Source organism: Molothrus aeneus, chromosome 3 (genome assembly GCF_037042795.1).
Source record: "Molothrus aeneus isolate 106 chromosome 3, BPBGC_Maene_1.0, whole genome shotgun sequence".
NCBI lineage: Eukaryota > Metazoa > Chordata > Aves > Passeriformes > Icteridae > Molothrus > Molothrus aeneus.
In genome coordinates this window covers 12,749,174-12,776,584 of record NC_089648.1, presented here as the reverse complement: position 1 = coordinate 12,776,584, position 27,411 = coordinate 12,749,174, and the positions used below count along the sequence as shown (strand labels likewise).

Here is a 27,411-nt window from a genome sequence, read left to right as displayed (position 1 = left end):
TCTTTTTCCTTTCCTTTATGGTGAGCTGAGCAACCTCCATGCACAGCCTGCTGCACAGATCCATTCCCTCTCCCTAGCTGACCTTGGGGAAGTTCACATGGCCATTTCCACACGAAGACTCAGTATCTTAATTCTCCTGAACCTCTTCTTTCTCACACTCCAACTCCACTCCATCTGGCTGTGTTCAAAGATGTTCAACTTGCCATATCTTGTGTCCAGTGATTAGAAACTGCCATGTCTTCCTGCTGGTGACTAAACTGCCATCCAGCTCCTCACTTCCAGACACTGACTCCTTCTTTCCTCAACTACTGATTTTTCCCAAATCAGCTGGTATAAATTCCTCATTGTCTCTAACAGCAAAATGAATCTTGCAACACTTCTGCCCGTAGAGCTACTACTCATCCTCTGAACATGTCAAATCATTCCACTCAGGGTGAGCTGAGCTCAGCAGTTACATCTTGTGACTGTTTAATGCCATTGATCCCAATACTGAACATCAGAACAAACCCAATGAACAACTCCCATGTGTAACCCTCTCAAATGCCCCATCCTGCCAGCTACAACTATACACCAAACCCAGGTATGTTTATTGAACTGTCACTTCTCAATTTCAAACCAACTGTCCAACGAGTCCAAACAGATTCTAACAGAAAACCAAGTACACATTATCACAGAGGTTTTGGACACAAAGAAGTCACTCTAACAGTGATGCTCCAAGGCAATTAAGGCTTGCAGACCTGTATTGAATACCTGCATCAAAAAATAAAGATATGCCAATTGTAATCATACTCAATTTGTTGTGTTTCTTCAAACAATAAAAAGCCCACTAACCTGTACAAGTACTTCGGATAATACAGTGATCTATAATTGGACTGCAGTTCACGGTAATCTCTAAGCAGTGGTGTGCATTGTGGTGCTGAGCAGATTTGTCATCAGGGTTGAACTGAAAAGGAAGAAAACAGAAATGTTGTATTTAACTGCTCAGACATTAAAATATTTTTTTTAAAAGATCTGCTTTCAGGTGAGATTCTTACCCTGATTGTCATATATCCAACATAGGCATCTTCAGAACCCTCCATAAAAACGAAGGTGGAATCTCTAGTGTTTTCTATTATAACTTTATCTGCTACTTTTCCAGGTGCTGCAAAGAGAACAATTAAAAAGTCTTAGTTTATGCTGCCGAAAAAGAATCCTCAAAATACTTACAGAATTCTGTTTGAAACAACAAAGGAAAATTAACACTATTGTTGGCACATAAATAGTCCTCTTGTCAAAAGGATTTTAAAAAAGGAAGCTTCAAAGACAATGAAGAAACTAGTCTTTAACTAAGACAATGTGGCACCAATTTAGTAATATCTAGTACTGTGAGAAAAACCTCCTCTGTTACACAGCTAGTTTTTGACTACTACTTACAATTAACAGCTTAGACATGGGTATCAGGCTAGAGGCAGTTTAAATCTGCTCCAAGTATGATTTCTTCTGGTATTCCAAACCCTTTTATTAATGCTAAAAACATTCATTCCATCACTGACATGAACCACTATTTACTAATCTACTCATGACCTACAAGTGACCTCCCCACACTTCTCAAATGTAGGATTCAGAGTTTTGAATTGATATCCTCATTACTCTTTATTAAAAAAAAAACCAACAACTTATTGAATTAGATTGAACTATACTACTGGCAGCATGTACAAAAGGTTCTGAAGTGGTTCACTTGCAAAATGCTATAATGTGCCATTTGATTTCCTGTGTTAGCAGTGAGGCTCTGCTCAATTCTTTACCCTTAATCCAAAGGCAGGTGATGTTTACGTGGGGATGGCACAAGCCAGCAGAGGGAGCACCAGTTAACCTCAGCCACTCACTGGAATAAATTCAATGACGCTCATTCACAAGCAAGATCATTTGTCTGATTCAAACCTGCACATTAAACATGCAAGCCAGAAGCAGCCCTCCCTCAACACACCAAATATAAAGGTGGAAGTTTGACATACTATAGCACATAACTTATCTGATAGCATTTTAAACCATTCCCAATATAACACAAATGTAATCAGGTATTTATCCTAAATTCTGTATTTTATTGAAAAGCCTATGCACAGGATTCCTCATGAGCAGATTTCTGTTTGTTGACATTAGTACAGACAAGCAGTATGTCCTGTTCTTTATCACTCTGGCAGAAAGATGTCAGTCAGAATGAAGCAACATTTACATTATTACACAGCTTGTTCTCACTATCTGAAAGCTCAATCTCCGCTTTCATTACTGCAGAGCTGCAAATATTTTAAGGTAGTCTGGCTCTCCTCTAACACCACTATTCACTTAGTACCAGATAACAACTAAAAGAGGCTTTGATGAGGAGTTGTGTCATCATACAAAACATATTTCTGTGGTTTGGTGACATTTCTATATATTCACCATGGTGCAAATGCAGTGGCATAAACAAATCTGTGTGTTTCAGCACACAGAAAGGAACAGCATCACAGTACTGCACCTGAACCAACCCAGGAAATAAACAGAGCCCCAAGGAGGATATGAGAGCCATAAATCAGTATCAGAACTTTCAGGGTGGCACAGAAAGATGGCACATTGGATGCTCTGAAACACTATCAAACAGATTTGTGGAATTGTTCACAAAGCACTTGGATCATGTTCTCTACAGACACCTTCCTCTCATCTCATGAGCTGCTACACAAGCAGTAACTTCCGAGTTGGGAAGGTCCCAGAATGCCCATCATGGAACAGGCCAGTTAGTAAGATCACTGCACTTAGGTCTCCCTAGGAAAATAGTGAAGACTTCCTTAAGCATTAGTTTCATTCCAAATGCACCAATGAAATTCTCTGCAACATTCTGCTTAATCTTTGTGAAATAATCATTCAGAGAAATATCTCCATTTCAGCTTTTGGCTTAGGCCACTTTAGAATAAAGAAACCGGTGTTAGAATTGGAAACGGAAGAAAAGGACCATAAATTTTGTAATCAAGCAAAACACAGCTCCCAAGAATTCAGTTTGCTGGAACCTAAGGGAGTCATGTTCCCCAGGATCAGAATCCATGCTCAGCTTAAGGACCATGGATAGACCATTTAGAAATAATGGAACAGAAAGCCTACAGTAAGGGACTGTCTAAAGAAATATACATTAACTGGATATTGCCTCAGAATTAGTTAATTCCTCATAAGGAATAAAACAATTTCCCTTTTCCTTGCATTAGAAGACAAAAAATCACTACCTTCTACAGGAACTAACTGTAACCCTGTCCAACTGTACCAAGCAAAAACCAGATACCCTTTTAGATCTTACAGTCTACAAGATGTAAACCACAAAGGTCTAAACCAGTTCAAAAGAAAGCTTTCAATTCAAAATGCAGAATGGGTATTTGAAGAAGAACTCAGGCATGTGAAAGTACTCTTGCACTCTAAAGTAAAACAATATCCTTTATATTGTAAAGTGGTTTTTTTTATCCAAAAAAACTTTACAATATAAAGTAAAACAATTGTAATAGTTGTCTTACAATTTTAGATTTTTCCAACCTTAAAATGACAATAACCATTCCTATTGGCTTTAGTAATTTTTTTTCTTGACTGAAGGATCTTTTGATAATCCATTTTCATTTACTTGCATATAATTTAAATCAAATGGAAAATGAAGGGAAAAAACGAAAGCTGTAGCTCTGAAAATACACATTAAGTGAAGATTCTCAGATCAGGACACGTCTGTACAACTGTTGAAACTCAGCAACTGGGAGATTTTGTGTCTTGAGTGAAATGAACACTCCATAGAAGGCTCCTATTCCTGCAGCAAACACCCCCCTCTCCAACCCTGAAAAACAGAATCCTTTTTAAAAATCCAAAGGTATTTCTATCTGCTGAACCAGATGAGACAATTTTCTTACAGAACCTCTTCTCTTGCTTCTTTCTTGGCAATTCAGCTATGCCAGAGTACTAGTAATACTTCCAAAGCCTTCCTTTAGAACCAACTCTTTCCCTCAGATTTAGGGGAAGAAATAACCCCAAAATTAAACTGAACAAAAAAACACTTCCCCAAAAAAAAAAAACCCAAAAAACCACCCACCAAAAAACAAAAGGCATTATTCTGTAAGCACATTTTGTGATGAAGCAGAAGCTTCTTCCAAGCTCAAGGTATGTTAAGCTGCCTTCCTAATAATGTTGTGCTTCTTCTGAAGCCAGAAGAATAAACTATTAAAGAAATTTGAGTAGAAATGCAGAGAGGTTTGGTGCTGCCTTAATCCCACCACTCTGCAAAGCATGCCAGACTGAACAGAGAAGAGGCAGTTCTCCAAGGCTTAGCGGTTCACTTTAATTTGTTTTCTTTTCCAGTCAAATGAAAATTGACTCTCTCTACAATGTCACTCACCATTCAGAAGAGAAAGTCTGAGGAAGTGAAGTCAGCAATGCCAAAAACTGAAATATAAATACATCTAGCATTGCTGGATTCCTCTTGGAGGTTTTGTTCCCCAAGACAGCTATTCTGTTACAAAAATACACAATAAAGAACCCTGGCTTTTAAAGGACTGTACTTAAGATAACTGTTTTCCTGAATAACTTAGGCTAATTCCAGAGGAAGGGAAAGCAGATGGCTTTTCAAAACTTAAAAGGAGACAGAGAAGATGCAGAAGTTTACCCAGATATTCAAGATATAATTTCAAGTGTCATGAAGTGACTGGGAAATTTTATATCTTAGGACAGTGCTGATCCAATATCTCTGGATTTTAAACACTTCATGAATATGACCTGCCCTATTTTTACTGTAATCCTCTCTTCTGTGAAACAGAAGCCAAGGGTTATTTGTCTGTGGCCACATCTCCATCAGCAAGCACAGCAGCCTAACACAGGAGTGGTACCACAGAGGGAACCAGAGCTGAGGATCAGGCACCCCCAGCACATGCTGCAGGAAGGGAGGGGAGAAGGGACTGACTCTGCACTATCCTCCCCAGGTCCCTCTGACTGAACACACACTGGCTACAGAAGGGCAGTAAGAGTATTCCAGGAACATGTCTTGTAAATTAGTCTCATCCAAAAGGAATCCAGTTTGTCCTCCAAAAGCTCTCCACAACACAGACCAAAGCAATGTAAGTGGGCATGTTCAGAATGTTAGCTCCAGAAATGCAGTCACAAGCTGACAAACTCTCATACTAACACAGCCACATCTTGCAGATCTGTGGGGACAATTTTTCAGAATAACACTGGAACAATCTGCCTGCATTGCTCAAAACCATTCTCCTTGCCAAGGCTGCAAAACCCAGGCAAGAAGTGCCAGAACAGTCACACTCAAGAACAAAACAGTTGGTATGGAGAACAGTTAAATACCCAAAAAGAGAAACTTTGCAAAACAAAGAACATATCCGTAGGAAATACACCCACCAAAGCAAACAAAAACCCCCACCCTTACAAACAAAAACCCCAAACCCAGCACCCTTGATAAAACCCACAACCCATTAAACCAAACTAACCAGAGAGACAGCTTCTCAAAACCACAAAACAGCAGGTAATTCCCTTCTAGATCACCACAGGAGCAAGAGGTCTGAGACACCTTAACCAAAATCTCTACCAGACAGTAATACAGCCTGAATTCCCACCAGTGACATACTACTGGGAATTGGCATGCTCCTAGTAGTGACATGAAAAGCAAGCAGCTCCACAAGTATCACAATGGGCAGCCTGGTATATTATATTAACTTCCTAAACCCTTCCCATTCTCCAAGTCTTATTTCCTTCTCCATAAAGATTCCTGCTCAGAGGAACAGTTGTCAGAGAACAGAGGAAGAACCTCCAGTCTCAGAATCTTTCTGCTGGATGCTCTCATTTCCTTCCTCAAGATGGAATTATGATACTGAAGAAAATGGGACAGATACTAATTTGGGCTTGTTGTCACTGCTGGTTTCTACTCTGGAGATGGGTTTTATATATATATGAATGTATGAATGCAAAAGTTTCAACTGCAGTCCTATTACTGAATAAGCTTTCTGACAAATTCCATTTTTTTTCTCATAATGAATAAAAAGATAATTTAAGTTATTCTGAGAACTAGCAAGCAGACAACAGCACTTCAGTCTGAAGCCTCAGCTACTTTTGAGTTAGTGATACTTGTACAAAAACTACTTATTTGCTAGGCTGATGAAAGAAGATGGGCATTTATACTGGATATTTAATATACCTGAGTATCATGGTAATGAACACAAGTTTGAGACAGTGATGCTCCCAGTTTACATACCTGCACCAATCATGGTGATTGGAGATTCTATATATATCCATTCATCAGTATATATACCAGAGTGAACAAAGATAAGTCCATCAAAATGAGCTTCTTGAACTCCACCAAGAGCATCCTCAATGGTGTCATAATACTAGAAGAAAAGGAACAGATTTAGAGTAATGTCCATTTCCATTTACATAGATATATAAATAGTTTTAAGAACTGCTTTATGAACATACCAGCATATTTTCTCTTCCTTTGTATCTTGCAGGATTACTGTAGAAGTGTTCAGCAAAACCTGGCTTTACATGTGCTCCTTTGTACTAAAAGAAGGAAGAGAGTTTGTGAGAAGCTTGCAGACAGGTGGGCCTGAATGCACTGACAGGAGATCCACTAATTCCCTAATTAACAAGCCATTTGCTGGTATCAGTTTGTCCCAGAAAGTAAGGTCATATACTGACCTCCCACTCTAGGCACACAATTTGAAATGGCAACACCAAAAAGTGTCTGAGCCTAAGGGAATGATCAACTAAGCCAAGAGTCCAACTACTTACACAGCCATAAGCCTTGAACCTGACTGAAAACCTCATACACCTGAAGCATTCCACAAGAGCTGTCCTTACTTCCATCTCTTGATTCTCTAGCAGCTAGCCAAAAAAACTGCATTCATATGGTGAGGAAAAGAGAATTCCATACCTTCACTAGTGATTGAATACTTAAAGAAGCCAAGTCAAGCATTTGTCCTCAATGCACTTCAGAAATTCATTAACCAACAACATATGGCATTGTGTGGTACACTCACATTGATGTTTATTTCCTTTACTTATGTTTTCATATGATCATGCCAGGCCTTTCCTTCAGTACCTTTGAAATTTTGGATTAGAGGTGCTATCACATTCCTTAAAGGAAAGTTGTTTGCCTCCAGTCAGGCCAGCTGTAAATCACTATTTAGCCCAAGTGGCATTACCAATATGTGTTTGGTTCACCATATACATTGGTTTAGTAAGATATACAATAGCATCTTTCACACTGTGAGTCTCAGACCATTACAATCTTGTACATAAAATTTCAGTGATGCAAAACCCAAAACAGCAGATCTGGATACTCAAGGACTCCACTTTACCATGTGGTGTCTCCCTAAAGTGTGCCTCAAAACAGGAAATAACTTCTGAATTCCCCCTACTGCACAACACCACAAGGATTTTGAAGTCTAAACCCAAGGTAATTACTGTTTGTCAGCCACATTTCAGAAGTGTGTGTTTTTACTTTTATAAATACCCATGAATTTGAATATAAATGAATAAAACTGTTACCAGCTGCTGGAAGCTTTCTTTCCAGGGATTTGGATGCTCATATTCTTCTGGATTAATCTGATAAAATTTACCAGGTTCAGGATGCATCATTGGACGAGTGTACTCAAATACTTCCATATACAATCTTTTCCTGAGCAGAAGAGAAAATTAATTTTAATTTTCCATTTTAATATAAAACTAAAGGCTAAAACCTGGGGTTTTTCTGAGAAGAATTTGCCAGTGACTGTGAATAAAATCAAGATCAGCACCTACCACTTAAAACAAATTTTTTTTGCTGTACTGACTTCTGTGTTTTTCTGACTAAAATTTGTATGTGTTTTATAAGCCAAGAGAAAAAGTTTTCAACATGCAATTTTCATTATGAAACTTAAGCAGTTACATACACTATTTGTGAATCAAACTGTACATTAACTACAGCATTAACACTTACAAAAGCTAGTAGCACAAGTATAACAAAACTTAAGACCAAGCATGCCACCACCTCTTCCTCACCTTGCCAAAAAAAGACTGAGAAATGCATTCAGTGAGAACAAGTGATGCACTGTATTCCAAAGAGTTCATCAGTGAACAAATTACAGTGGTTTAAAAAGAAGAAAACAGCACACAGCAGTTGGATTCTTTTCATTAGTGCCAGAATGCAAATAATTGCAGTGTCTGAGCCTGCTGATACTAAGCCCAGACTTACAGGATGACACTGAATCACAGAAGTTGTAATTCATCTGACAAGACATCCCCAAAGCTGTCTTTAGGACAGGAATACAGGGTAGTTCTGGGATGTTATTTTATTATTCTTCTTTTAGTCTTAATCTTTACCTTTTAAATCAAAGCAGCTTAAGAAATATGTTGGTTTTTTCCCGTATAAAAAAGTACAAATTTAGTTCCCATTTATTAAAACTCTCAATAACCCAGGAGTAAACCAGACTCATATGAGAAAACAACCCAAGCATCCAACCATTAAACAAAACAAACAAAACTCAAACCAAACAAAAACCCCATTTAAGTAACACTAGACAAAGCTCACATCTAAGTTGAAGAAATGTTTTGTTCCTTCTGTGTGAAGTAACACAATCCCCACAGTAGCCTAAAAAAGGTTAAAGGGGGAAGAAGGAATGGCAACTGAAGGAATTGATTTTTTTAAAACAGGCATTTTAACTAGTATCTACACTACCAGAGAGTCAAGTTTTAGTGTTTAATACATATAATACAAAAATAATGCTTAACTAAATCAGACATAATAAAATACAACTGGTTTTCCTTCAACTAATTGTAACCAGCATTTCAATTTTTCTATTGTACTGGCATCTTGAGCAGCACATCTAGTATTTCTCAAGATAATGAGGAATAGCTTTTCACTTACCACAAAATTGGATCATTAGCCAGCTCACTGAAGCGTTTACACACACAAGCTGCTCTACAGAGATCCTGCTCCAGCAGGTAGGAGAAGATCTTTAGAACCACTTCATCTGGCAACTTTTCCTGAAGATACTGCTCTGCAGGTGCTGCTATTAAACAGTAATCAATACAAGGTTATTGACATACTATTGAGTTCAAATTCTGACTCCAAAAAATTAGCAACTTGTCACTTGAAAGGTTCCCCTTTAAAATGTCAATTATCTCAAGGCAGCCTTTTTTTAAAGCTTGTTTCTTCTAAAACCAAAGGCAAAAAATCTGTAACTTGAAGTTACAGACTTCAAGTCCTCATTCCAAACTTCTTATTCCATCTTTTCTATTGGAGGAATCATTCTGCAAAGAAGTGCAGATGTTAAGCAGGCTACTGTGCATGTTCCAGAAATGCTGGCTTCTCACTGCTATTAGCTTCATTGTGGTTCAATTAACCCACATTATCTATACAATAATAATAATGCAATCCCAAAGCCAAAATGTCTGCAAATGTTTTCAAACACAAAAGAATTTAATCAGAAATAGTCACTCTCTGGAAAAACTACTAGGAAGACTTCCTTCTTCTCCCACAATGAACGCATTAGGGAAAGAGGACATCTGGGATGTAGGAAATCAACAGCCATCAATAACTCCCAAGTCTCCTCCTTCCCCTTACTTCCATTTATGCTCCTCCTTTTAAAATGAAAAATCTAAAGCAGAAGAAGTATTAGTCTTGCCAGATGCATTTCTTCAGAGAGGCTGGAGAAAGTTGCATTCCCATGCCATTGTGTGGAGACAGGAGTGCACTTTGTTAAACCCTGCTATGGACACTCCACAAACAACAGATACTTTGGGAAAGCCCTGCCTGCAGTTTGTGTTGTCACCAGACCCTCCTGGGGAGGAACCCTCAGAGCAGGTGAGTTCTGCTTGCAAAGGTCACTTCTTTGGCTAATGCCATAAGCATCCTCTCTATGATTCTAAAGGCACAACCACACAGAGCAGCTTCCAAAGTTTAGAGCATTTGTATGCAAGGCATTCAGAGTTTGTGCCTGCTAAATTCACAGCACAACTACATCCACGTAATCATGTAATGCCCCCCACATCAGATTTTCTGAGCACCTGAGCCTAAGGAGCAACAAGACTGTCATTTTGGCTACTACAAGAAGCCTACTGAAGTGACCTTAAGGAAGATGACCTACTAAATATGAGGGAATAACATTCTGAAAAATAACATCCATGTGAGATTTCACATATAAACAAAACAAACTGCCCCAGGATTCCCCTGGGCAAGACAGCACAAATAAATGTTATTTTCAGCTGTAAGATGGAGAAGACAGAAACTGCAGGCACCAAACTGTGACTTTTTTACCCCACCTTAAACTGGGGTCTGCAAGATCATATCACCAGAACTTGTGTACTGTGACAGAAGTGATTTTTCCAGGGTGTCATGCTTACACCTCTTATCAGACCACGTAGAAGAAATTCTGAAATATTCCTTAGATTGCAGCACCTTCCCTGAAAGTGTTCCTTATTGTGCCATCCTATGAATGTCCCCTTAGTGATTCCAGAGTGCCAATTTCATCTCAGATGCCAGAGATGCACTTTATGTATTGATGTATTTATGCAGTTGACAGCTGCTCACAGCAGTATCACAGTTTACAGCCCTGAACTATAGGTATGTGCCACTTCAATCCAACAAAAATCTATGCTGTGCCAAAATGGTAATGGCCACCACTCCACATGCCCACAGCTATTTGCTCCCACAGCATCCTATTCCTCCTCTAGTTTTTTTTATGATCAGCTCCTTGCTTTAGTCCATTGCAAGCTACAGAACTGCTAGCATGGGGCACAGGGAAAGAAACAGGAATGAATACCCAGAAGTTGGCCAAGACAGTTCTCTTCTGCAACAGCATTAATGGCAGACTACAAAATTATTTTTATTCAAGAAAAAACAAAACAAAACAAAGCCTTATGAGCCAGGCTGAATCCAGTAAGTTGGTAAAACTTACAAAATGCAAGTAGTCTGGAAAGGCCTTCTGCTCAAGAAACACCTGGGGGGGCCTGAAGCCTGAAGAGCTTAACAGCAGCCAGTAAGGGAACATGGTTGTACATCACCAAAAAATGTTACATGCATTATCAATGCTGGTTAAAAAAAAAAATTATCAATGGTTTTTAAAAAGGTTTTTTTCCACTGGAAGTATAAAGGGTCAAACAGGCAGGAGCAGTTTGTTCTACAGTCCTAATTACTCTTGAAATGCATCACAAGATAATTGGACATTGCTTCTGAATTAATATTTTTCTGGTAGCTTTCCAGTTAGATGTAGTCTTCTAGTGCCTTACTGAAAGCTGAAATCTTATACTGCAGATGCAAAACAATAAATCTTCCCAAGTTTTCCACGACCTGTCTTCTCCTTTTAACACAAATCCCTGAGGCATACAGTTACTTCCAGAAACAAACTGCAGGTTTTTTTCTTCCTTTATCTATGTTAGGACCTTGAATAATTTTTTCTTGAATGGAGAAGTTCATTAACACGGTGCCTTCCCACTGCTCCAAACTTCATACTCCTGTTTTCCTCCCTATGCTCGATTTCAAAATCAAAATTGAAATCCAGATGTGTTTCCTTATTGCAAGGGACAAGGAGCAACTTTGAGAAAGTGTCAAAACACTTGAAATAAAAATAATAATAAAAGTTTTAAAGCCTCAATTAACCTTCTTGCCCCTGCAATTTTTCAAGTTGCATTTACTTGGAAACCTAGGCAGTGCATTCAAAATGAAGATGATGATTTTACAGGTGTTTGCTATCCTCACTCAGCTTTATTCAAAATCTTGTAGAAGTGAGCAATTTCATTTAAATTGCCCTTCTGCTCAATTAAGCAGGGGTTGATTTAAGATTTCTCCACTCAAATCACTGATACAGTGATTACCAAGTGAAATTCTCCAGTATAATTTGAAAAAGCTAATTTGCCTCTTAATGTGAAGACTTCTCTGTATCCAAGAGAGACCAACATGCTTTTGTTCTATAAATCCACACTTCACATCTTGGATATCTTTTAGTAATGTGTCAAAGCAAGGATGTAATCAATGTGTTCTTCCTCTCAGTTTACAAAAATGAGCCAAAACAGTTTTAAAAGGCTTGTCTGGCCACCGGATCAGAAGCATTTCTATCTTCCTACTCCTGACACTTTCATGCCTATTGATGAAGTCAAGGTAATGGACAAAATGCATACTCATATTAAAAGAGCCCCAACCGGTTTTCCAAATAAGTGTCAAAACCAGGTAAGAGTAAAAATAAAAATGAAGTGTGAGAGGTCATCACCAATCTTTATCTTTGCCCTACTGCAAGTTGACAGTTGAACTATTTATAATTTAGTAAGTATTACTATACTGCACATCTGAAAGTTAGAAACACAACTAGTTATGTCATTCAGTTTCCACAGGATATTCACAAAGCTAATTCAGTTTCAGTTTTGATCATTTAGCTGATAGGGACTAGCAAAGTAATACCAAGACAAAGAGCAGGGAAAGCTGCCTGAAAGTGAATTTCCTTCTTTGTACAAAGACAAAGAATGCCATCCCAAGAATCCAAAAGTGTAAATTATGTCTTGTATGGTTGCCTTTTTTGTCCATTTTAGTGGAGAAGATGGAGACAAATTCTTTTGCTCCACAGGGATGTATTTAGTAAAAATCTTTTCTTCTTAAGAAGCAGAAATATGTCAGAAATATAGCATGTATTGTTCTTGGGAAAGGATCCTAGGAAATCAATAGGAAAAGAAAAAAAATCAATTTAAAAAGTCAGTAAGTTCTGTAAACTTATGCATGTTCCTAGTGTACAGAACAATCAGTGTGTGAGCCAGTAACCTCAAGTCTCAGAATGTACTGCAAATCTATAGTTCAGTGAAAAGAGAAATTTAAAATAGCAGCACTCCCAGCAGAACTAACTCTGAAATCTGTATTAAAATACACGTTTTTCCGACTCCTGGCTCCACTCCAGTTGGAAACTCTAGTTGACTGGCATTTCTCCTTTCAACTTCACTGAATTTTCCTCCACTCAGAGTCTGTACAACAAGGAATGGTTTTCCACCAAGAAATCTTCCTGTATTTCTAGTCCTTTGCCATCGTTTAATCTGCAGGTCTAAAATAAACACGTGTACAGCCCAGATGACAATACACAGTCACCACTCATGACAATCCAAGAAGCCTCACACCCACAACTCAGTTACAATAGCTATCATTACCTATGCCAACAAAAAGACATGAGGTGAAGGGGACTGTGTGTTAAAATAAATCTCACCAGAATCAACATTTGAACAAATTTAGAGGAATCTCTTAGAAATTCAACAGGGAGAATAAAAATTAACTGTCACCCATACTGGGAAAGAGATTAATAGAAAATGGTTTGAGGAGGACACTCCTTTCTTACATTGCAACTGGTTTGAACACGTTCTTAAAAGTAAAATTGTAAAATCACTGTTTACAGTGATTCCTCTGTCAATTCCATGCTGGAGGAGCCTCCACAATCCCCACATGAGCTCAAGAATCTAACAAATGGAATGCACAGTGAAAGCATGCAGAATTCCTCAGGAAATCAGTGTCATTCATGTTGGAAAGTCACACACTTTCACTAAAGAAAGGGGGAGAGTAAAAGCACAGCGACAAACACAGCAAAGAGTGAAAGAAATGGAAGAAAAATTAAGAATTGTCAAGAGAAACAAAGTCTGTGACAAGACAATTCTGCACAAGGCTCCAGAGAGCAAATCAGGAAATGAATCAATGAAAAATGACACAGGGTTATGTCCAATTGGTTCTGGCTATTTCAAAAAAATAAATCTGAAGTTAAATGGTTCTTAAACAGCTGCTGAAATTAGAGAGTTGATCAAAGAGGGGGAGAATAAAACAAAGGGGGAAAAGGACAAAAAAAGACAACAAACTATGCTATGGAGAAAATGAGAAGCCAGAAAGAGCAGACCTCAACAGAAGACATGAAAACAGACCCAAAGTCTTGTGCCAGCTGCTCAGCTTTAATTCACAATATTAAGGGAGACATGGACTAAGAAAAACAGAAGCAAGAAAAGCAGGAGAAACCACATCGATGGGAGTTGGCAAGCACTGGTGTTGATTTTCCAGGCAAAAGTGACAGCAGATCTCCTGGAACTGAAGAGTGTGTCAGGAGACAAAAAATAATAGAAGCAGAGAGACTGAAAAACTACACAGAAAAGAGAACAAGAAGGGGGTGTATGCCTGTATATACCTGCAAAGTGTGTGCACACAAATAAAATACACACAATACAGTTACATACACATGTACCAGATGTGTGTTTATCATACAACGTACATTTACTGTAGATGTGTGCAAAAACCTCCATACATTATGTATGCAGGTATATCTGGTTTTTATTTACAAACACACCAGGTCTCTCCCTCTCTCCACAATGAAGTGCTATGGTGACATACCCAGACTACCCCTAAAAATGCAATGGAACAATGCCATCAATATGAGAAATGGTAATTAAGCACTGCAGTATTATTGCTCCTAGCAGCAGCTTAGATGCAACTACACAGCACTATGAGAATAAAAAAACAAACCAAAACATACCTGCAATGAAGCAGACAGAACAAAGGATCAGATTCAAAAAATTCTGATTAAAACCATGCTACCAAATTTGAAGATCAGAACAAGCCTGGAGTTTTGTTTTGCTATTTTTTCCCCACTACTGTTTCTTAGTTGGAGAATACAAAGAAAAATAGTTCAGGGACAATCTGTGTGGGAGAATGTGTGACATTAAAATGTCTCTAACTCCTTCTCCCTTGCCCTTTTTTTGCACAAAAGTTATTACCTGATAAATCCTGGGATTTCCCAGATACTCTAGCACGTTTTGCTCGGTGACCAAAGTTTTCAGTAGCTGAAGTAGAGGCACCCTTTAATAAAATAAATTAGAATTAGTGTAATTAGATAACTTAAGAAAAATACTAACTAGTTTCATATTCTTGAAACAGTAACACTTGCTGTACAATTAAACACGAAGAAGTTACCTCCATACTGCTCTTCGTAGGACAAGCTGTTCTTTTAGGTAGAAGAGTTTTTCTGCGAAGTTGGTACGGGCTGTTTTGTGCACCAGGACCTGATTCTTCTGCAACCATATCTGCAGGTACATCATCATCTGCAAACAAAAAAAAGAAATTTGATAATTGGAATTGTAGTTTTGCTTTATACCAGGGAAATGCTACAGAAATTTTCAGGCAAGTACATAATCAGAAGGGTGGGGAGGAAGTGCTAGAGAGCAGAGTACTTCTAGTAAAAAAAAAAAGGTCAGAATATCACAGCATACAAATCTAAGTTCCTTCATGTGTACTTTCTCCATACACACACAGCAGCTACACCAAAGCAGATTAACAAAAAGCAAAAACCGAGACTTTTGGTTTCTCTGCAAGCATTTAATTCACTGTGCTAACTCAATCACCTCATTACTTCAAATCTTTTACCTACACAATCAGCAGAATGAGGAACGCTGAAGTGTCAATTATTAACTAAATGTTATCAAGAAATCCTTTAGTAAACATAGCACTTAGTACAAAACTCAAGACTGACTTTTCCTCAAACATTTTGGGAATAGCTTAGGCCAGCACACAAAAGCTTCTGTAAAATGGAGGTAGCTTTAAATACATACATTCTCTTCACCTAAATTACACTTGAAAAAGTAAGAGCATATTTTCTCCATGCCCTTTAAAAAAGAAGTGCAGAAAGTGTCATGAGTATAATTCTAAAGGCTTTGATTCATTAGTTTCAATTTTCCCTGTTCATATATTTATGGAACATACTTGAAACAAGCAAGAAATAATTACTCATCACTGCATGCCCTGTAACTAACATTACATTATAAAGCTGCAAGAATTTTAAAAAGGCCAGAACAAAAAGCATCTAGAAAATAAATTAAACCAACTCCACTTAAGAAAAATATATACTTTCTGCAGATGCTTAACTGTGAGAAAACAATTCTGCATTTCCTTTCCATTTCAGTTGTCTTTTTCTTCTTAAGCTGAACAAAATGAGATGTGAAAATAATAGCCATAAAAGCAATGCCACAGAGCCAGCAGTTTTCCTGAATACATTAGGTTGAAGGGACTAATGTAAAAAAAAAAAAACAAAAAACACAACACAAAAAAGAACCCAATATGCCACCAATAAAACTCCCAATACTACAGCAGTCTGTTTAAAAAACAAAGCAATGCAATTCTGAAGTGACTCATGCACATTTCAAAATCTTAATCTCATGATTTTCCTAAGGGTTTCTGGGTTGGGGTTTTTGATCATAAATTACAAAACATTGTGCTTATATTGGATTATACATACCATGCAGCCTGAGCTGCTACATCAGTGAAAAAAAGCCACCAAAACCCCAAACTGTTTTTCCCCTTCTTTAGCAGATATTTATAAATGGCAACCTTGCCATGAACCATTAAAGATCACAACACTGCCACAAGATCCAAATAGAGGACAGAAGCTGTGCAAAGATGAAGTTCACTGGTGATGCGTACACCTCCACACAGGCTCTCAGAACAATACAGGAGAGCTTCATCAGCTCATTAATCCACCTGAAAATTAACCTGCAAGTACCTCCATGATCAGCCTTCAGCCAGCCCAACAGCTGGTGCAGCTCAGCACAGCCACAAGACCACATATCTGGGAAGAACCACCAACAGCACAGCTCTTAAGGACAGAAATGAACTGTGAAATTTCTATCAAGACCTACCACTTTTTAAAAGAGAGCCACCTCCAAAACTTCAGCTGGAAGCTGGCTCACACTCCCTGCCTGCTGCTTCCCAGGTACACCTCACATCTGATCACTTCACTACCTTGGAAGGATAAGTATTTATGAATTATGCAAAAAGCCTAAAGGACACTGATAGATGAACTGCAGTGAATTTTCCTGTGAAGGCATGTCTGGCTCAGCGTGGGGATCACTGCCTGTGGGAGGGCAGTGACCTCAGAGCAGACTCAGTGCACACTCACAGCTCAGTCACTTGGTTTTACCCCTTTCCTTGCATCTCTGATGGAAAACACCCTCTCAATTAACAAGGCAGGCAGCAGACAGAAGCTGCTACAGGAGAGCTCCCAGCCTTCCCTGGCACACCAGAGCAGAAAAACAGCCGTGGGTGTGAAGCAGGCCCTGCCAGCAGGAATTCAGACACCATCACCAGCCCCACAGCAAAACACCCAAATGTACTCAGACACTGCAGCAGGGATCGATTCGGCAGCCCTTGCTTCTATTTTAGATTTGATACAGTAATTATGATTACTGTCACTAATATCCCCCAGAAACTACCTGGGGACTTCAAGCATGGTGTCTCAAGCTCCCCCTGCTCCCCTATTTTGCATTGAAGACACAAGATGACTGTCAGAACAGCTGGGATTTTCCCCCAGCTCTGGATGGTCAGTACAATGGTTCAAAATTGCCACATGAAATACAGCAACAGCATAATAAGCAAAAATAACAGGGGAAAAAAACAGAAAGCAAAGCAGAGAATTTTGTTCTCTCAGTAGGTGATGGAAAGGGCAGAGATAAAATCCAGTCAGGTCTTCAGAACACCACCCATGGAGGCCACAAAGGACAGAACATATTACTGCTGGAAAGAGACAGCAGAAGCCTGTGGGGTAAAACGGAAGGAAAGGTCAGTTTGGCTGAAACACTGAAGGACTGGCTAAGCAGAACAGAAATATATTCATATTCTTGCAGTGTGTCCTACTAAAAGATTGCTCTTCCAGCACAGATGACAATAAGGGATATGCACACACTCACAGCAGGCACCAGAAGAATTAAAATCTTCCTTTTTCCATCTGAACACCAAGGAAGACAAAGGAAGGGTACTGTGATGTCTCTCACCAGCAGTTTTTGCCACACTTCTGAGGGGCTTCTGCATGGATTTCTGACACTTCAGGAATAACAACTGATCCTATTTTTCCAGATGCAGCCTGTGTAGTTACTGCCAAGTGAAACAGTACCAGGGAACCTGAAGGCCTTGGGTGACCTCTTTGAGCAGTAGCCTTGGTGCTTGGTTTTAGCCTTCCAGATGCTCCCTGAAAGCCCTGAGCAGACTAAGGCAGCTACACTGGGAGCCTTCAGAGAGATGCTGCTCACAAAGTAAATACTTCTTCAACACTGCACACTGCCCTTCCCTGAGCAAAAAACTCTTAAATCAGACTGCCAGAGCTCTATTTTGAAAATCCTTCCCAAAAATCACTTCAACATACATCTGCTTTAGAGCAGAAATATCTGTTTTAAAATACAGTGTCTCCAAAATATTTTGAAAAACCCTATTTTAAAATGTAACAGTATCAGGCAGTAACACACATAAAAAGCATTATAATCACATTTGTTGATGATAGAAGCATAAAAGTCAATAAACAAATTTGGAAGAGTGCGTGTGTAATATTAATATCATCATACAAACACCTGCTGAAATGACTGCCAGATGCTGTCACAGTTTCAACCAAGTCAGTATGTTTGCAGTTTTTAAGAGATTAAATTAAGCTGAGTCTGCTCTCAAATAAAAATATTTACCCAAATATTTTACACCAATTATATTGTATAGTAAGATAAAATAATTTCAAATAAAATCATGTTTACTGAACTTCGTGACTCTGACAGGTCAAAACCTAAATTTAAATTAAGAATTATCTCATCTGATAGTTCAAAATGACTCACGAACCTGAAGTGTAACACTATAAGCTTTAAGACCCACAAAAGACCAAAAAGAACAAATACCTTCAGGAGGAAAAGAAGAAAAATCTGCCATTCTAGCAACTACTGTCAGGAGTGCTTTGTATTTCCACAGATGCTGTGGAAGTGAGTAGATTAAAATAGAGAAAAATAAAATTATACAACTGATTTCTTTTGTTTCATGAAGACTTAAGTTACAGAGAAGTAACAAAGTGCTGTCAAGAGCTATCTATTAAAAAATATACACCCCTAGGTCACTTCTAGAAAAAAATTATCATGTTTCAAAACACGTGCATGTGGTTTCATTTCTACCTTATCTGCATTCAGATAATATTTCCAAAAAACATTGTTAATATAATTGACAACTGTAAGGTTGATAAATTCTTCAAAATTAAAAGAAAAAAAGCTTTAAATTCCCCCAATAGACTCATCATAAAATAGAAACAGTAGGAAGAGGATCCCAAAGAAGGCAGCTCATACACTAACCTGGAGTGTTTGATCATTTAAGTTTTTACTCTTATTTTTGTGCTGGTTTTCTCTACCTTCCCCAAACAGGGCAGGAGGAACAAAACCAACCAACCAAAAAGATTTGCAGTCAGGAGAAGGAGAGCCCTGGGGGTGGCAGATATTTCCAAACAGACACAGCACTGAAATTGCTCCTTCAGGCTGGGGGAAAATCTGGTGAGAAATCCAACCAACTCGTTTTCAGACAGGAAAATCCATATCAAATTGAGAGTATATCTAGAAGAGCAGCTCTGAAAAATTAGGTTAATCCATACTGAACCTATTTGAATGAAGACATGATTCATCTTGCCTATCAAACAAATTTTAACAGGAAGAGTTAATTAAACAGTGTTTTAAGTAGAACCAGTACAACTTCAGAACGAAATAATAAATTATTAAAATAAAAAAAATTCCAAAACTGTCTATCTTCATAACTAGAAGAAAACACAAACTAAGCAACTAGAATGTTAACTGATACAACTCATTTGCTCTGGATTGACCTCATCTTGCCATAAATCTGGCAAAACCCATATCAAGTATCCTGTCAGCCTGTGAGATGACAGCCCCAAGAACTTGACTGGATCCACTTCTGGATTAGCTCAAAATTCTAACAGAGAAAAGAGGATGACACAAATTTAAAGGCATAGAGAGGAAGGAACCCCCAACAGAGCTAACAATGAAGGCAAATGACTTACAGAGCAGAGATTCAAGGCAGTTCTGTATTTGCACTTACAGCAACATCTCTGCAACAAACTGCTGCCCAAAAAAACCAAGCAAACACACCCACTCACCATTTTTCTTTAAGGAGCAAGTCTCTGGGAGTGAGCTGTTAAATAAATGCATGTATCAGTAGTGTGACTGACACTCATCCTGTGTCCTTGAAAACATTCCTAACAAGTGGCTGACACCTGAAAGCAGATACAGCACCAAAACATTAAAGATACTGAATATAGAATTTGCACATACTACTCTGTATCTCAGAGCAAAGGTTTCTCACACCAGTGGAAGCTTACGTGTTGATTCCAGGCAGCATTTAAGGATTAGTTTAAATTATGGATGGCTTAAGGTTGCTTTTGAAATGGAGACCATTTTCTTTTGAGAGCTATCTGAGGACCTCTGAAGAGAAAAAAAAACACTAGCTAGGAATATCACAAAAAAAGCAAGTGCACCCCCAGAAACCCCCACCCAAAGCTAACAAAACTCCTACAAAATTGAGAAAAATGACGTGCAAAGTTCACAGAGCTCAGATCCAACACATCCTAAAGGCAGGAGCATTGTGGTGGTCCTTTACAGTCAAATTTCACAGTGGACTTGGAAAAACAAAGGGTCCATGAGAAACAGGAGGCATGTATACAGCCACTCAATTTTATGCTGAATGTAAAACATGGTATTAAAATAGGTAGCTGCAAACTCATTTGTTACTATTATCACAGACTTTAATAAATATTGTGATATATTTTTAATTATAATGGAAAGAAACCCAGCAGCATTTTTCAAGCATTATCTAGAGCAGCTCAGCTCACAAAAAGGTAAAATCTAAAAGGTAGTATTTTGTGTCTGGTTCTGATGGCACTGCTCAAGGAGAAGGATTAACCTCTGACTGGAGACAAAGCTGTTTGGAACTGGAAGAGATCCTGCAAGAAAAAGATTCTGAGTCAGAACTGCTACTCAGAGTAGCAGGCTCTCAGACTGGAAAGGGGACAGACCTAACATTAAAAATGTATGTTTTCTTAAAGACTACAGAAAGATCAGACTTCCTGAACACCATATGGAATAAAGAGATTCTGCCTTCTGGGAAGCAACATCCAGACACAATAACCATTACTGACTACTGGAATATTTTAAATATACATACAATTTCTTACTGGCAATAAACCAAAGATATGCAACAATATGCAAAGCACACTATAGCTTGTAACAGTTTATCAAATAAACAAAAATTGTGTGGAATACTTTGAAATTTTCCTGTATGAGATTTATTTCTTAAATTCAAAGAGGGGGAAAAATTATGCTTAAACCATAAGTCACAGTACTTGTACAGAGCAATATTTAAGAAACACACACACCACACCACCTTCCACCCAAAGACTCAAACAGTACTTTTTTCTGCATTTACATTTTAAGCATTTAAACATCAATACCTAAACAAGACATCTTATTACTCTCTCTGGAAATAGGTCGTGCAGTCATGATGGCCTAAAAAGAATAAGAATAGATCAGACACTCAAACTCTATCTCTGTATTTATCCAGAAGCTCATGTTATTTTTACAACATATTTAGAAGTATTTTCTAAAAGAAGAAAAGCAACTACTTCTAGCTACATAGAGAGTTTCTTAAAGCTGACACTATTTCTCAGCATTATTCTTAGATAAAAGTTAATTTCCACAAGAAATTCTCAATAATCTGATCTTTTCTCTTCCTCATCACATTGTGAAGCCCACTGCAACAATCCTCACACAGGTCACTCAAACCAGACAGAGACACCACCCCCCCAATGGTCTGCTGGGGCAGCTGGCACCCCCAAAATGCTGCACAGGAAAGCATGGTTTACACAGCAAGGTAAAACCTTAAATTCTTGGAGCTGACGCAAAACAGACTAATACAAAAGGAGACAAATGGGAAAGATACACTGGCTGCAAGCCCAAAACTTGTCCTCATCTATATTTCTTAAAAAATTATCAGCAGTCACAAATAGCTATTCACATCTTTACACTTCATTCCCTAGGGAGCTCACAGTCCAAAACCACCTAGCACAAAAAACATGTGTTAACACCAGTTAAAAAACCCTCCAACTACTATGAAGAATATATTCCTTTTCAAAAGCCAGAATCAAAAAGTGATAACGAGGATTTCATGAAAAATTCTGGTTTCTTTCCACAACCATGCCCCTAGAAGAGTATTTCACATCAAGTTAAAGACTGAATTTCTAAAAAAAAAAAGAAATCACTAACATGCACATTTTTTATTAAAACACAGAGAATAATTGTTCAAGTACCTGCATACTTGAGCTACTTGTTAAATAACTCATTTTAGAGAGAGAAGAAAAAGACCTTTTTCTTCAAACAAGCAGCTCTAATGATCAGCACTAGAATGTAGAACTGATAAACTAGAATTAGAAGACAGATTTTATTTTCTGGTATTTTTTTAAAATTACATTGTTTTCCCAGACTGATGATAACTGTATTACAGCACCATCTATAACATTTAGCAAAGTAATAAACAACTCTCCAGGTGGCTGCTGTGCAAGTATTAAGGGAACTTCCCTCCCTGCTTAATAGGCAGCTTGACTTCTGCTCTGACAAGCTTTCATTGAGAAGGGACAAGGAACCCTTTTTGGGTGCATTCCTCATTAAGAAAGCAACACTTTCAACACTGTGGCCTTGCTGCATGGTTCCTTGGTGCTACAGTGAAAAAGCTGACCAAGGAGATTTTAAGGTTCAGAAATACAGTGCTAAGAGCCTTTCACTGTTACATTTCTGAATAACACTAAATAAAATAGACTATTACTACAAGCTGATTTTTTTTTTATCTATTGTATGATTATACTCAAGATTCCAAGTAGGACCAATTAAAATTTCTACCAGGCCATATCACTTCATTTGTTAGGGCAGTCAGATTACCAGTCTCAAAGGTCATCTCCCTCTCTGGCGGAAATACAGCAACTTTCATCTCATTAGAAAAGCACAGCCAGTGAGAACAATAAAAAACACTGAAATAGGTTCAAGTATTGCCACTTTATTCTGACCAAAAAGATGTTTCTGATCAATCCTCATGCTTCAACTTCAGGCAGTACTTCAAGGTGCCTGAACAAAGAAAGAGATGAGAATGGAACCCTGTGACCACACCCTTGGGGCCTACAAAAAATTCCAAATTCCCATTTTACCAGGAAGTAAAGTGTCTCTCAAACAGGAGGGAATTACAGATTCTCCAACAGCAACACCAAAGTCACCAGAAGGTGTAAACAGAGGAACTGTGGAATCAGTCATTGGTACTTAAAAAAAAGGCAAATAACCCCCATCAAATCACACAAACCAATGAACAAACCATCAAAAAAATTACCAAACCCAGAGAACTCACTTCCATGAACAATGATGTCAGTCAAATCATTGGACATTAACAGGATGAAAACCAGCCTCCAAAACTCAGGAGGTGAATGTTCTAATAAGCACATGCAAAATTAATAAGAGATAGTTATTTGTGAGGACATATTATTTCTAATAAGCAGAAAGTACCTGAACTATGAAGCAGTTTTTTAATAAGACTAAGTCTGGATATTCTTGATACCAATAACTACAGAAAAATAATTAGAAGTTTGTGATTTCCTCTTTGTATTAACTTCTGGCAGCAATTATTTTCAGCCTCACCTCCTTTAGCACTGCTGAACTGAAGGAGGAGCAGGACACTATTCATTTCTTCTCTAGCTGAGTTTCTGATATCTTTCAAAAAATTTGGGGCAAACCCACAGTCTAGGAATGAGTAGATTCAATGAGAATGCAGAGATTTCACTTAAAGCATCCTCAATTTACACTTCAAGTTTTCTACACTCCATAATTGATCCATTTACAGGAATTTTCTGTCATCCATGGGAAACCAAGAGAAACATGGCTCCTCTTGAAAGAGCAATAAAACAATTCACAAGTCTCTTTATGAATTAACACTATTGCAGCTATGCAAGCGTAACCCCTGTAAAACACCATCTCAGGGCACAATCATTTCACCCAATTTTCAGGAAATGAAAGCCTCCCACAGATTTCGCTGTCATGAGCCACATCTGCAGAACACTGTTGTAACACAGGCTGAAAAAAAAAAAAAACATATCTCCTGCTACTAAGTGTAGTAGCAGATTTGGAGATACTTGCCATGCAAAGCCATCTGCCTCCTGTGGACTCTCCATGAGAAGTAACTGACATCTATCAATACATTGGCCCAGCTGAAACCTCATTACGTCAAAGAGCAGTTTTGATGAACTGTAGGAAATTCCTGGTTTAGGGCTTCAGAAATAAAAGAGCTTCTGAAATGCCTAACATGACAAGGAAAGGCAGTCATGGATATCTCTTGCAGTGGCAAAAAGCCTAAGGAAAAAACCAAAACCAAGATGAAAGGCCAGACAGCCCTTTCTGTGTGCTGGGTTCCAAGGGGTATAGTCAGTATCATTTCCTCTAAGAAAGAAACAAAAGGAGGAAAACTATATTAATAATACTTTACAGCTTACTGGGTTTGGCTGTCTTTCTTCTCTACTGTACCAAGCAAAGTCTCCAAGCTGACCTCTAGTCTGTGAAGAGGCAGAGAGACAGCAAAAGGTCCAGAAGAAAAAATATGGACCCTGTAACCTTGACAGAGAGTTGGGAGGAAAACACACCTTGTGCCAACACTCCTCACAATTCTGGAGGTTCAAGAGCATGTCTCTAGAAAAAGACAATTGTGCAAACTGCAAAAGGAAAAAACTATTAATTCTGCTACATTTTTTGGCTATTTCCCCTTACTATTACACTGATATTCAACAAGCACACTGAATTCTCCTGCTGCCCTAGTACTACAATCAACACTTACACAGAATTTCAAATGTTACAGTTGAAATGAAAAAAACAAACAAAACCCAAAAGAAACTCCAGCACATACACCCCCCAAAGAAACTGAAATAGCACTATAAGAACACCATAACTAACAACGGTATCCTGAAAACATAAATACATTAACACTGGAGAGGAAAAGAAAATTGAAAATCTTTAGTTCCTGCCCAATTATTGCTCTTTAATTCACCAAAGAGACCCCTTGTCATAAGACACAGTTATTTTTAACCTTTCAAGAAAGGTTATTTAATGAAAATAAAATGTACCTATAAATATATATGTGTGTGTTATTATGCCAAAGCCATGCACATATAAAAAAGGGAAAACAAGCATTTCTTATCCTTGAATTAGTCAAAAATTTGTTGTATCTAACATATATCATAGTAAGGCTGAATTTTACAAGCCTAACTATGGCAAGGTTTTACATGCAGTCATTCATCTGATCCTTACTCTGAAAACTTCTCCATGACTGTTCCTATTATTCTGTTCCTTAAATTACCAACTTTGAGGTGCCTGTCAAGAGCAGGAAGGCATGGTTCTGTTTAGCTTCAGGGAAATAACTGAGAAAACAAAGTGTGGAACCACTGCAAGTGCCAAGTATCGTAGGGGTGCAGGAGGGAAATATTCATTTGCCAACATATATGTTATTAAGATGGGTTAAGAAATCTGTCATCAAACTCTAAAACACCACTGCAATAGTCAACATCTGATTCAAAACTAAATTTGTTAAGAGCTACAGTAAAAATAAGAAACTGCTGACAACACCAAAGACTGCAGGACTAAGGGCCTACCTAAACCCAAGCTGCTTTGAGAAAAAGTAAATCCTACACAGAGAACAACTATAATTTTTCAAACCTATTCTGGGAGATAAAGGCTAAATAGCTTTTCTACCAAATTTTACTGTATTAATACATTATTTAAATACAAGTTGGAGAACAGGATCATCTGTTTTCCACTGCCAACATGTGTTGCAAAACAAACATGAGGAAAGCTGGAAAGAAGGTTTCGTATTATATGTTCAAGGAAATTGCGGCATAGGGAGAACACTCTGTTCTTCCTTGCCCTGTAGACTAAGGATGTCTTAAACACCCCAATCCAGAAGTTACTGCTCTTGGATATCTGGAGAGGAAAAATAATAAAATTACATCCTGATTTTATTAGAAAACCAAATGACATCATTTTGATACATTAATGAAGTTTTTACCTTTTTTTTTTTGTTTTCTCTACCTTTAAATAGAACTTTTTAAAAACCAAGTTTATTTTTACAGACATACACTTCTTTTTTCACTGTGTAAATTCTGCACACATTAAGTTATCCAGCCCATTCCACAGCACTGCATAAGCAACCACCCCTCAACACTCAGCTGGTTTTAACTTTCCTGTTTTCAACTGCAAGGAAAAACAGGCTGTCAGAGGCTGATGTATCTTTGCCATTAAAAGCAGTATCATGCATGAAATGCTGCATCAATGAACTTCTCAAAGCTTTTTTTAAGTAGCTATTAAATTTCCATTAGTATTTTCTATTAACACTGTCATTTCACATCATGAGGAGCTGTTAGATAGATACAGATATATATATATCTAACACCTGTATATATATACATTTAAATTTCAGAAACACGTATTTAATGAACAACAACTGATTCTGATACTGATTTTGATTTCTGCTTTTGGTAAAATTTCAGTGACTAAAACACCCACAACTGTCAAGGTGTGTGGGTGGTGGTAGAGGGCAAAAAATCTGTATTTGGCTGTTAATTATATCTTTTGGTAATTAATTACACTATTTGCAGATACATTTTTCCTGATAAATTCTGAAGTTGTAATGGCTGCAGAATTCAAGAGTTTCCAAAATGACTTTTTGCAGTGAACACTCTCAAGTTTAAAACCACAGACGATGCCCTGTAAGTGATGAACTATTTTCAATTACTGACAATTTCATTTAAAAATAAATCAAGCTTCTTTTCTTAGTATCTCTCAACTGTTTTTCTTATGGTCCCAATTTGACTAAAGATCTGTTACATTAAACAATATGGAAATGCCCATCTAAAAAAATAAAAGGCCTTATAGATACCTCCTTGTCAAAAGTAGATGCTTATTACTTCCATTTCAAATTTATTCTTAACAACATTAAGAGGAAATAAAGTTCAAGCAGGCCAAGTAAGCTTAGTCACCTGAGAGCAAGCATAGGTCAGAAAATGGAAAGAAACTACTAATTTTTTTGGTTTTGTCAAAATTGTCCAGAAATACTGACAGTTTTCAATAGGGCTGTTTTTCTTCTTCCACAGTCTTTTTATGTCTGGTCTTTTTGTATACTTACAGCAGAATCCTGAACTTTTAATTTCTTCAACAGGTACTCCTTCTCACACACCTGAACTCCCATTTTTAGTTTCCCAAATTCTGGATATTCAGTCATTTTAAGACCAGACAGAAGGGGGGTTTTGCCATTTATTCTGTCTCCATTTTGAAGGTCTGAGCCACCACACTTCCTACAAATTTGTTATGTCTCAGTATGGTAAATTTCCATTCAAAAATGTGTTTTTAAATCATGTGCATTAACTGTAAAAGGTGTTTGAACATATGCAGCAAAAAGCAATAGGGAAACAGTATGTTTGAAGAAGAGCCCAGTAACAACAGCCCCTTCCATGCAGACTCTCACAGCCCTTCACTATACACAGTAACCCTGTGTTGTGAGCCACTGAAAGACACTGA

The 27,411-nt window shown here is 37.9% G+C and overlaps 1 protein-coding gene across 2 annotated transcripts in view; it reads right to left on the bottom strand.

The window, feature by feature from the left end:
• Positions 1 to 27,411, bottom strand: part of FBXO11 (F-box protein 11) — a 70,732-nt gene that overhangs the window by 20,947 nt on the left and 22,374 nt on the right. The window contains exons 2-9 of one of the 2 annotated variants that reach the window (XM_066546293.1): positions 14,939 to 15,066; positions 14,743 to 14,824; positions 8,885 to 9,029; positions 7,528 to 7,657; positions 6,454 to 6,537; positions 6,233 to 6,365; positions 1,035 to 1,141; positions 832 to 943 (exon numbers count right to left, since the gene is read on the bottom strand). In XM_066546293.1, the coding sequence (XP_066402390.1) occupies positions 832 to 943; positions 1,035 to 1,141; positions 6,233 to 6,365; positions 6,454 to 6,537; positions 7,528 to 7,657; positions 8,885 to 9,029; positions 14,743 to 14,824; positions 14,939 to 15,066 (921 nt within the window). The remainder of the gene's footprint in view (positions 1 to 831; positions 944 to 1,034; positions 1,142 to 6,232; positions 6,366 to 6,453; positions 6,538 to 7,527; positions 7,658 to 8,884; positions 9,030 to 14,742; positions 14,825 to 14,938; positions 15,067 to 27,411) is intronic. The other variant, XM_066546294.1, reaches the window with a different exon arrangement.